General features: G+C 39.8%; 1 protein-coding gene across 2 annotated transcripts in view; it reads left to right on the top strand.

The window, feature by feature from the left end:
* The window catches only part of PIGU (phosphatidylinositol glycan anchor biosynthesis class U), a 109,569-nt gene that overhangs the window by 40,407 nt on the left and 56,820 nt on the right, over positions 1 to 12,342 (top strand). For both annotated transcript variants that reach the window (XM_059705945.1, XM_059705946.1), the window contains exons 3-5: positions 728 to 787; positions 3,945 to 4,007; positions 11,438 to 11,547. In XM_059705945.1, coding sequence (XP_059561928.1) covers positions 728 to 787; positions 3,945 to 4,007; positions 11,438 to 11,547 — 233 coding nt within the window. The remainder of the gene's footprint in view (positions 1 to 727; positions 788 to 3,944; positions 4,008 to 11,437; positions 11,548 to 12,342) is intronic.

Here is a 12,342-nt window from a genome sequence, read left to right as displayed (position 1 = left end):
ACTCTCTCTAGAAATCAATGGGAAAAATATGTCCTTGGGTGAGGATAAAACAAAGAATAAACTGTTTCACATACTCACAACTGTAAACCTACCTTTGCCCACCCTGAATAACCAACAAGCTAATAGAGAGGAAAATGGAATAATAAAAATATGCAGAAGCAAGCAAGAAAGGAGAGACAATAGCATAGAGAAAATGGGACAAATGGAAAATAGTAAGATTAAAACAAAAGTAAATCAATAATTAGATTAACTGTAAATAGACTAAAAATCTAACTAAAAGGTAATCATTGTCAGATAATGTTAAAGACAAATAATTATATGCTGTTTTTAAGAAATACATCTTGCATACAAGGACACAAAATTGAAAGTAAAAATATGGAAAAAGATATATCATGTAAACATTAACCCAAAGAAGCTATTATATAAGTCTTAGAACTAAAGTTCACCTTATACCTGTAGTGTGTTAACACTTCTTAAACAGATATTTATCGTGTTGGGTTTTGTTTATTCTCTTTATTCAATTCAGCAGATATTCCTAGTGGCACAAAATTATCCAGTGATACAAATTTATTCTCCCTCATATGTACACTGGCCAGCTAGCATAGAACAGTATTCTAGGAAAGAAAGACATTGTTACTCACAGGCTAGCTTCTAACCCCACCCCCTACTATGGAAACTGATAATAGTAAGACTTATGTTAATTTGCTTGTTTGTTTTTCTCCTGCAGACTCCATTAATAATATACCTCTTTCATTTCCTGATTGACTATGCTGAATTGGTATTTATGGTAAGCAACCTTCCACATAAAATGAATATGTATATATTTTAAATTTTATTGTCTTTAATCTTTATGTTTGTAAGAAAAAATCTATTTCAGGAGCCCAGGAATTTCTAAGAATATAAAAGCAAAAACGTATTTTTAATTTGGATTCATGGAACTGTAATTTTACATTTGACCCTTGAACAATAGGAGGTTAAGGGTGCCAATCCCGCACACAGTTGTCTCTCAGTATCCAGGGGCATTGGTTCCAGGACAACCTCTCCACCCTTTCCCTGCCACCCCATGGATATAAAAAAATGTCCTTGAGTGCCCAAGTCCCCTATATAAAAGGATGTAGATCAATGCATATAGTTGGCCTTATGCATCTGTGGACTTCCAACCCTGGATGGAAAACAGTACAAATATTTACTGAAAAATATCAGCATATAAGTTGACCTATGCAGTTCAAACCCAGGATGTTCAAGGTCAACTGTATTATGGAAGTATGAAGAGTAGTTTATGACATCTGACCAGTTCTAATTTCTTATACGTTTAAAATTTCATATGTGGAAAAAACCTAGCTCAGGAGAAACCAAGATGGCGGCATAGGCTAATGCCGGAGATTGCTGCCTCGAACAACCACTTCAAAAAACAACTAAAAGATGGAACGGACATCATCCAGAACAGCAGGAAGGCTGGCTGAGTGGAAATTCTACAACTAGGAGGAAAGAGAATATCTTACCCAGACTCAGAGGAGGCGCAGTGCTGAAGTGAAATACTCAGGTGCGGAGTGCACGCGGAGAGGACTGGAGGCAGAGGGCGCGGTTGTTGTTTTCAATCGGGAGGGAGTTTTAGACTCTGAGCTCCAGATCCGGGTGAGTCTCTAGGGACCCAGACTCAAACGGGAGAAGCGGGACTGTCTGGCTTCGGTCGGAACTCGAAGGCAGCTTTCTCTCCGAGGTTTGCAGCGGTTGCTGGGACTCTGTGAGGCAGAGCCCCTAGGGACGGAACTGAGAGCAGCCATAACTGCTCGCTCCGGCCCGCCCTGTAGATCCCCGGGGACCCGCCCTGCCTAAGCCCTGCGCAGAGCCATTTGCCGGATAGCCTCAGGCAAATGCTAGATTAGCACCGCCCTAGAGATCCAGCACAGAAGCTCTCCCACTGCAGACACAGCGGACTCTCATAGCCAGTTAGCCTGGAGGTCAAATCACCCCCGGTATTGCCGACAACAATCAAGGCTTAACTACAACAAGACTGCGCACAAAGACCACTAGGGGGTGCACCAAGAAAGCATAAAAAATGCGGAGACAACGAAACAGGACAAAACTGCCAATGGAGGATATTGAGTTCAGAACCACACTTTTAAGGTCTCTTAAGACCTGTCTAGAAGCCGCCGATAAATGTAGTGAGATCCTCAAGAAATCTAATGAGACCCTTGATGTTATGATAAAGAACCAACTAGAAATTAAGCATACACGGACTGAAATAACGAATACTATACAGACTCCCAACAGCAGACCAGAGGATCGCAAGAATCAAGGCAAAGATTTGAAATGCGAAGAAGCAAAAAACACTCAACCAGAAAAGCAAAATGAAAAAAGAATCCGAAAATGCAAAGATAGTGTAAGGAGCCTCTGGGACAGCTTCAAGTGTACCAACATCAGAATTATAGGGGTGCCAGAAGATGAGAGAGAGCAAGATATTGAAAACCTATTTGAAGAAATAATGACAGAAAACTTCCCCCACCTGGTGAAAGAAATAGACTTACAGGTCCAGGAAGTGCAGAGAACCCCAAACAAAAGGAATCCAAAGAGGACCACACCAAGACACATCATAATTAAAATGCCAAGAGTAAAAGACAAAGAGAGAATCTTAAAAGCAGCAAGAGAAAGAAACTCGGTTACCTACAAGGGAATACCCATACGACTGTCAGCTGATTTCTCAACAGAAACTTTGCAGGCCAGAAGGGAATGGCAAGAAATATTCAAAGTGATGAATACCAAGAACCTACAACCAAGATTACTTTACCCAGCAAAGCTATCATTCAGAACTGAAGGTCAGATAAAGAGCTTCACAGATAAGGAAAAGCTAAAGGAGTTCATCACCACCAAACCAGTATTATATGAAATGCTGAAAGGTATCCTTTAAGAAGAGGAAGAAAAAGAAAAAGGTAAAGATACAAATTATGAACAACAAACATGCATCTATCAACAAGTGAATCTAAGAATCAAGTGAATAAATAATCTGGTGATCATAATAGAATCAGGGACATAGAAAGGGAATGGACTGACTATTCTTGGGGGGGAAAGGGGTGTGGGAGATGCGGGAAGAGACTGGACAAAAATCGTGCACCTATGGATGAGGACAGTGGGTGGGGAGTGAGGGCGGAGGGTGGGGCGGGAACTGGGAGGAGGGGAGTTATGGGGGGAAAAAAGAGGAAAAAATGTAATAATCTGAACAATAAAGATTTAATTAAGAGAAAAAAACAAAAAATAAAAAAAACCTAGCTCAGTGTCTGGCATATAATTAGGTAGTCAAGAATTGTTTAAGAATAAATGGTCACAAGCCTATTGCTTCCTTTGGGGGAAAAAAAAAATTTCATATGTGAACTATGTAGCCTTGAATTTTCTAGCTCCAAGATTCTATGATTGGCTTTCATTATGGTGCCAGTGTTGAAGATATCCTCAATGCCCTAAGCATTGTGCCAAGAGATTCTGTGACAAGAACTTAGGCCTGGTGAGACTTTCAGGGGTAAGAAATTGAGAAGACAGGGCTATGTTTTGAGAGCATAGTAATTTGAAACACCTGCTTAATCTAGGGTTGAAAATCTGGGTGAAATAGGAGGTCCATTGAGCTCCTCCTTAATAATTATAATGAGTGCTGTTTATTGAGGACTTACTCTGTTCTAGGCACTTGACATACATCAGGCCTACAAAGCAGTGGGTTTTATTTCCACTTTACAGAAAACTTAGTAACTTGCAATTACAGAGCAAGTTTTCCAGTCATACCTCCCTGAAAAGGCTTTCTCTTTGGGTAGTCAAAGTGAGAGGGCTGAGGTTCTGCCTGACTTTAAGAAGTCAGTTCTGGATAGTACACCGCCTTCCAAAACTTCAGACCCTAGTAGCATTCCATTACTCCCACACTAATTGGGTTCATTTCCTGTTATTACTCTTTCTCTTGACAGATAACTGATGCACTCACTGCCATTGCCCTGTATTTTGCAATCCAGGACTTCAATAAAGTTGTGGTGAGTAGTCAGTGTGTTGGACAAAACTAGTAGAATCTGGTAACCTGCTGGTATCTGTTATTAAAAAGATCAAAAGTCATGCATGTACTTAAGGATCCAACATGTTTTAAGACACTAAGAAGTAGGAGTGCAGCTTCTGGTTTGTTCAGCCAGTCCTGCAACAGCCGAACAAGACAGCTTTACTAATAGATACAGAAAGGTTCGCTTAATCTTTGTGGCTTAATATCCTCTCACCTGTGCCAGTTCAGACTTTTTGAAGGATGTGGAATTGAACTACAATTATATTAATGAGGACCCTTAAAAAATTATTTCATACCTTTCACCAGTTTTGTTTTGTGTGTTTTTTTACAGAGGAAAATTATAGCTTTTAACTCACTGTGTTATGCCTATCTGAGGTAAAATTGGATTCCCAGTGTAGCTTCTATTTCCCTGCAGAGAGCAATCTTAATTAGAAAAATTGGCATGTATTAAATAGCTGTTGAAAGTGTTGATGCAAACTTTAGTTTTAATCCATATGTAATAGCCAAGGAGAATTGTATAGTGGGACTATTTTCATTTTCCTTGGTTCTGAGAGAGTTAACAGATTAACCATGTGTACTATCTATGTAGTTATTTTAAAAGTTGGCTGCAGTCCTCCTTGATTGGCTGAGAGCCACTGGGAAGATTTAAACCAGGGTGAGAGAAGGCTGCATCCCATTAGTGTTGTCTGTTTGTGGTTCATTTTCACTTCTGTTACCAAGTAATAGAACCAGAAATAGCAGTCTGCCTTTCTGTAGCACTGGTCATCAGTAACAAATAAAGCTAGTGAATTCTAGAATTTTGGACCTCAAAGACACTGTTAAAATATCTAGTCTGAGAGTTTTTTACTTGGGGTCCCTTATTAGGTCTATAAAACCCTTGAGATGGTATGAAAATTTGTATATGTATGTGCATATGTCATTCTTTTTCATGTGGAGAGTCCATAGTTGTTAACAGTGCTCAAAGAGTCCTTAATTCCTCCCCTAAATGATTAAGAACTACATTTTAGAGACTTAGTAACACTAAGAGCAGGGAGTATATATCTTAAACTAATGGAGCATGTGACTATGTGGATGCTAAGTGAAGTAAGTCAGAGAAAAAAAGGCAAATACTGTATGATTTCACTTGTAAAAAGTCAGACTCATAGAAACAGAGTAGATTGGTGGTTATTGGGGATTGGGGATGGGGGAAGGGGATTATTGGTCACTTTTAGTTATAAAATAAGTAACTTCTAGGGAATCGAATATACCTATAGCATAGAGACAGTAGTTAACATTGTTGTATTGTAATCTTGAAAGTTGCTAAGAGAGTAGATCTTAAATGCTCTCACTACAAAAATTAATTATGTGAGGTGATAGATGTGTTAACTAACCTTATTGTGGTCATCATTTTGCAATATATAAAGGTGGGCAAAAGTAGGTTTACAGGTCATATGGAAAATAATACAATAATCTATACTAATAAAAGGGATCGGGCCTAAACCAGCAGTTGGACATCCCAGATTGGAGAGGGTGCAGGCTGGGCTGAGGGACAACCCCCCTCCCCCCACCTGCACAAATTTCATGCACCGGGCCACTAGTTAATAAATAAGAACAAGAATAAATTTTCTTGTACTCACAACTATAAACCTACTTTTGCCCACCCTATATATGTATATCAAATTATTGTATTGCATATCTTAAACTTACACAATGTTATATGTCAATTATATTTCAAGAAAGCTGGGGGGAAAAATTTTATGGGTGAGATGAAATGCTTTAACAAGATTCCCTGGAAGGCCAGAGATGATACTAGTAAACTGAGCATGAGATTCATTAGCAGAGGAATTCAGAGACAATTTAACAATGATTATTTTCTTCTCCGAGATAAATTGTGTATGTAAACCATAGTCTTTGTTTTTGAAGTTATATACTAAAATATTAGGGGTGAAGGGTCATGATATCCACAACATACTTTCAAACGGTTCAGAAAAAAAATATGTTTTTGTGTGTATAGAGAGATTTAAAAAATGTGGCAGAATGTTAACAGTTGCCCAGCCAGAGTGGCTCAGTTGGTCGAGTGTTGACCTGTGCTCTGAAAGGTTGCCAGTTCAATTCCTGGTCAGGGCACTGTGGAAAGCAACCAATAGATGTTTCTCTCTCTGCCCCCGCTTTCTCTCTCTATGCATGTCCTTAGGTGAAGATTTTTTTTTAAAAGAAACAAAAAATGTTAACAGTTGATGGATCTAGGTGTTTTATTGAATTTTTTTTCAACTTTTCTGTAGTTTGAAATTTTTCAATGTAATAGACTAGAGAAAAAAAAATAGGTCCATGTCTTTACCTACCAATGTGTGTATACATGTGTGTATGTGAATCGAACCATGACCTCCTGGTTCATAGGTTGATGCTCAACCACTGAGCTACATGGGCCGGGTGAGTTTACTGGTTTATGTGACAGAAACATCAAGGAAAATATTGTTGGCTTCATACACCAATAATTTATTTCTGAATTTATATGAAAACATATAGAGGTTTTTGAATTTTTTCTCTGTGTGATTTAAAGAGGGAGACCAAAAACCAAATGAGCTAATTGTCACTACCTTGTTTTTTAGCACACAAGACATTCTGTTATCATTGGCACCAAGTTAAATTTTGGAATAGTTTTGTTTCTTCATCCTCAGAATTCAGCCTATAGGAATATTTTGTTTTGTGGTCAGAATAAGAATTTCATTTAAACTGCATCAAAAATTGCCCTAGCCAGCTTGGCTCATTGGGTAGAGCATCAGCCTGCGGACTGAAGGGTCCCGGGTTCGATTCCAGTCTAGGGCACATGCCCGGTTGCAGGCTTGTTCCCCAGTAGGGGGTGTGCAACAGGCAGCCAATCAGTGATTCTCTCTCATCATTGATGTTTCTATCTCTCTCTTCCCTCCCTTCCTCCCTGTAATTAATAAAAATATATTTTTTAAAAAGCTATCAAAAATTAACTCATTCTAAATGGCAGATTTTGATGATACTAATAAACTGTGGTTGGTTTGGATAGAGTACTGGCACATGTCTTCCTCCAAATCTTCCCCACTTTTTCAGAATGGGTCCATATCATACAGTCTGGAAGCAGTTTAGTCTTGCTGGGATTTGAGACTTTTTTTTATTCCTGGTAATGGAGCTGTGTCTATAATGAAACTGCATCCCAGAAAATTGTGATGCAGAGAGGGGGAACTCCATCCCCGCCCCATCTCCAACTGTTAGCCTGTAGAATATGAATGCTGATTGATTATGACCAGTTGACTCTCATGACACTTTACATCTCCCTTACTTGACAAAAATAATGCTCGTCTAGTTGTCCTTTGCTGAGATGTGCTTCCTGTTTAAAACTAAGAATTCATGTGAGAAAGCTGCAGGTGATTTGGTAGAGAGTGATAAAAAATCTGTATCCCCTTAATGTGCTTAGAGAGTTGTGAATTTGGAGGATAAGCTCCTGAATTTGGAATGTGCTGAAGGCTAACAGTTGGAGATGCAGTGGGGGTGGAGTATTCACCTCCCATCCCTCCATAGGTTTTGGGGATGCAAAAGGGTGTAGGCACAGCTTCAATGATTAGAAAACAGCTCTTTATTTGAAGTAGGGGAATTATGTCCTTGCAAAATCAAATCTTGTGAGGGACAGGAAAGGGCTGCATGGGGGAGTGGGTAAGGAAAGGAAGGAAGGAATACTCCATCCTGGAGATTTTTTTTTTTAATTTAAAAAATTCTACTGAAATATAACACACATATGGAGGAGAGTGCAGGCATCTGTGTACAAGCTGATTAATGATCACAAAGGTGCCCTGGCTGGTGTGGCTCAGTTGGTTGGGCATTGTCCCTGGTCAGGGTACATGCCGAGGTTGTGAGCTCGATCCCTGGTAGGGGGTATGCAGTGGGCAGTGGATCAATGTTTCCCTTTCACATTATTGTTTTTCTCTCTCCCTCTCCTTCCTTTCTCTCTATAAAAATAAATAAATGATTCCTTTAAAAATATGATCACAAAGGTAACAGATCCAGGTAATTATCCTTTAGGTTACTTTTAACCTCTCCTGTGTAGCTTGAAATCTCATCATTGTCAAGGTGCTGAATATATCTAAAAATACCTGCCTTTTAAATTGTACTTCTTAATATATTTTTATATTTCTTTTTTAAAATATATTTTTCTTGATTTCAGAGAGGAAGGGAGAGGGAGAGAGAGATAGAAACATCAATGATGAGAGAGAATCATTGATTGCCTCCTACATGCCCCCTTCTGGGGATCAAGCCTGCAACCTGGGCATGTGCCCTTGATTGGAATTGAGCCTGGGACCCTTTAGTCCGTAGGCCGACACTTTATCCACTGAGCCAAACTGGTTAAGGCTATTTTTATATTTCTAATATTTTCTTGGTGTGTGTGTGTGTGTGTGTTTAATTTTCCTTAGATTCTTAGCCACTTTCCTATCTCTAACTGGATGCAATGAGGATTTTAAAGAGAAATTTTGTCTATGTTTAGGGAAGCTGAGTCAATATTGAGCCAATAAGGCATAATGGCAGCTGTGCTGGTGATACTGGGGAAGACAAAGGATCTGGGGACTGCTGGCCTAACTGCCATTCTCTCCTGGAAACTCTCCTTTCATAAAATCTTTCTATTTTAATGTATTTTGGAAGATTGGGATTATAAGGAAGTACTTTTCTTTCACTGTTGGCACAGTGTCACCTTTGCCCAGGGTCTACTCATCCCTGTTTAGCTGCCTTCTTCTCTGAGTGTAGTCCTGCAGGTTGGCTTCCAGCCTGGGGAATGGGTCTGAATCCCGCCCCCCCCCCCCCCCCCCCCCCCGTCTCTCTGGCTGCTCCTATATGAACTCCCTGTGTTTCCTTTTAACAGCCTTCTTTGTGGATCTCACACCGTTCAGGTGGCCTTCTTTGTGCAATAGAACTCCAGAATCCTTAGCTAGTGGGGCCTCAGTCCTTTTACCACTGCTACTGCAGCTGTCCTCACTCAGTGCTCTCTGTTTGCTGAGCCAGCCACCTTTTCTTGATAAAAGCACCATAGTCTATATTTTGTCCTTTTTTATTTATTTTATTTTTTTAAATTTCTTTATTGGTTAAGGTATTACAAATGTGTCCTCATTTCCCATTAACCCCCAACCTTCCCCCCCCACCCCCCACCCACTCACGCTGTCATCCCCCTCTTGTCCGTGCCCATTGGTTTGGCTTATATGCATGCATACAAGTCCTTTGGTTGATCTCTCCCCCTTACCCCCTCCCTCCCCTAGTTTCCCCTTTGTCCTTTTAATTAGAGAACCCCAACTGTGAATGACAGCATAAATTTTACTGATGATAATTCCTACCACTTAACTTGGACTCTCGGCGGTGATCAAAGGGAGGTTTTTGAATTTTGAAGTTTGTTCAGGTTTTCTGATTATGCCTCTAGCTTAAATTATACAAGAAATCCGGGGTTACTTGTATTCCTGTGATGACCCTTTGATTTTCTTTTGAACTGAAAGATGACTCTTTTTTTATTTTTACTTAAAAATTTTAAATTATTAATACCTAAGATATGAAAAAATATATAAAGAATAATACGCTCAGCCAGCATGGCTCAGAGGTTGAACATCAACCTATGGCTCGATTCCCGGTAAGTGCATATGCCTGGGTTGCGGGCTCGATCCCCAGTGTGGGGCATACAGGAGGCAGCTGATCAGTGATTCTCTATCATCACTGACGTTTCTCTCTCTCTCTCCCTCTCCCTTCTTCTCTGAAATCAATAAAGTATATTTAAAAATGCATACTATGTTATCATTTGCAACAGCATGGATGGATCTGGAGAGCATTATGCTAAGTGAACTAAGCCAGTCAATGAAGGAAAAATACCACATGATCTCACTCATTTATGGATAATAAAGACCATTATAAACTTATGAACAAAAATAGATACAGAGGCAGAGCTGCCTTGAACAAACTGTCAAACTACAGCGGGAAGGCCGGGGAGGGTTGGGGGGCAGGAGGCGGGGGGTAAGAGATCAACCGAAGGACTTGTATGCATGCATATAAGCATAACCAATGGACATAAGACACAATGGGTAGGGGAGGCCAGGGGATTGTCAAGGGCGGGGAAAAAAAGGAGATATATGTAATACTCTTTGTAATACTTTAAGCAATAAAACAATAAAAAAATGCATACTATGAATCTATTTTGGCTTAAAAATAAAACATTACACATAGAGTTGCCTCTCTCTATACTTTCACCTCCTAATTCCTCCTCTCACCAGTTACCACTGTTCGGACTTTAGTGTTTATTATTACTACACATGGCCTTATAAATATCCCTAAATCACATGTAGTATTATTTTGCATGCTTTTAACTTTATATAAGTGGTACAATGCAGTATATATTCTGTTGTCACCTGTTGTTTTCATCATTAAATCTTTACTCACACAGTTAAATGCTAACTACTATGGCTTCTCTGAATTACTCTGTTTTATAATAGGTTGCAGCATTGATTTTATACTGTCGAAATAAGATTTTCTGATCATTAAACGAGCAAGGCTACCCATTTTTGGGTTCAAAGACTTTTTCCATCTATAGTCTGACCCATGTTTACTTATAGGGTTGCCTAACTCTTTTTCATTCTGGAACATACCTGTGAACTTGTTGGGACATACCAGGGTAAGGCAAAAGCTCTCCACCCCCATCTCACTCCCTCTTACCTATCCAGCTGCCCAGCCACACCCAGCCCTCTTTCTCTTCATCCTGGCCATTCCCCACTTCCTCTGTGGAAGTCAAAAACTTGAAACAGGGGAGCTCAGAAGAAAACTCAGGATACTGTGACATTCAGGGGATCATTTCACTTTGCATGAAAACATTTCACTTTGCTGATGGGACTTTGGAGTCTTTAGGCCACTGATAATAACTCTTCAGAATGGCTAAGAGCTTTGCTTTGCCACCTAGTCATTCATATAGCCATTCAACAGGTATTTATCGATTGCTCACTGTATTGGCAATAAACACTGTCCCTACGCTGTGGAACTCAAATAGTCTAGTGAGGGAACCACATATTAGTCACATAAATTTAAAAAAAAGTTATAACTGTGAACAGTGCTATGAAACAATGTACATAATGGGGAGATTTTACCTAATCGAGGTTGGGGGTGAGTGTGCCTTCCTGAGAAAGTGATTATTTTATTGAGATCTAAAGACTATGTGGGAGTTCACTAGGGTAAGAGAAGAGGTTGTTCCAGGTTAAATATAAAGGCCTGGGAGCAGGAGGGGCATGGTATGTTCATGATATCTGAACCCAGAAAGTGAGAGGTGAGGAGAGTGGGAATGAGATGTGCCTGGAGAGGTGGGGCCACGTGGGTCATGGAAGGACTTTTGTTTTTATCCTAAAAGCAACGGAAAGTAATTTGTTTCATGTGTTTTGTCATTTTTTCCAGTTTAAAAAGCAGAAACTCCTCCTTGAACTAGACCAGTATGCCCCAGATGTGGCTGAACTCATCCGAACGCCAATGGAAATGCGTTACATCCCTCTGAAAGTGGCCCTGTTGTAAGTATTCTCTGACAAAACAGGCTCAGTGCCAACAAATGCGAGGAAAATCTGATGAGACTCTCTCATGTTGTTTGTTGTATTTTTGGAGATTCGCAGTCTTAGTCATCAAGTATTTGCTGTAGTTCTGTTGCACAACTGGGGTTCTGGCCAGCAAGAGACAGAGCTATTCTTTCTCTGTCGGGACAAAGCTTCATACAGGAACATGCACAATCCACCCTTCACAGATGCTTTTTCACTCCATCTGAGCTCTAGCCTACTTGTAACCACTGTTTGTTTCTTTAAAAAAAAAGAGAAAAAGATCATTCTTCAGTTGTGATAATATGGATTGAATAAAATTCTGATCTTTATGTGGTTGTTGTTTTGAGCAGCTTCTATCCTTCATGTACAAGTTAGCCCCCCATTTGTAGTTCAGAAAACAAGTACAGTTCCAAACAGACCCATCCCGGATGCCTAAAATGGGTGACCAGTTTGGGAGAGTGAAACTTACGGAGGCTCTGTGAACGAATGCCCCAAGAGTGCTCAGTGCTGCCAGTAAGTTTAATTCTTTCAGGTTATTCCTGTTTATATTCCTGAGATAAGCAAATGTGAATAATCATTCAATCAACTAATAGTCATTGAATAGTAATAATATACTAGTTTTAGGGATACACAGTAAACAAGTCTGACAAGTTTCCTCATGGAAAAACATGACCTTAGAACTTTAGAATTAGAAGGAGCCTTATGAGGACAGTTTATTCAACCCTCTGCCTGTGTGTGAATCCCCTGTTCAGTAGTCCAGATAGTTGGCTGTGT

Source organism: Myotis daubentonii, chromosome 8, assembly GCF_963259705.1.
Source record: "Myotis daubentonii chromosome 8, mMyoDau2.1, whole genome shotgun sequence".
NCBI lineage: Eukaryota > Metazoa > Chordata > Mammalia > Chiroptera > Vespertilionidae > Myotis > Myotis daubentonii.
The sequence above is the reverse complement of the archived record's forward strand: the minus strand, read 5'-3'. Positions and strand labels throughout refer to the sequence as shown.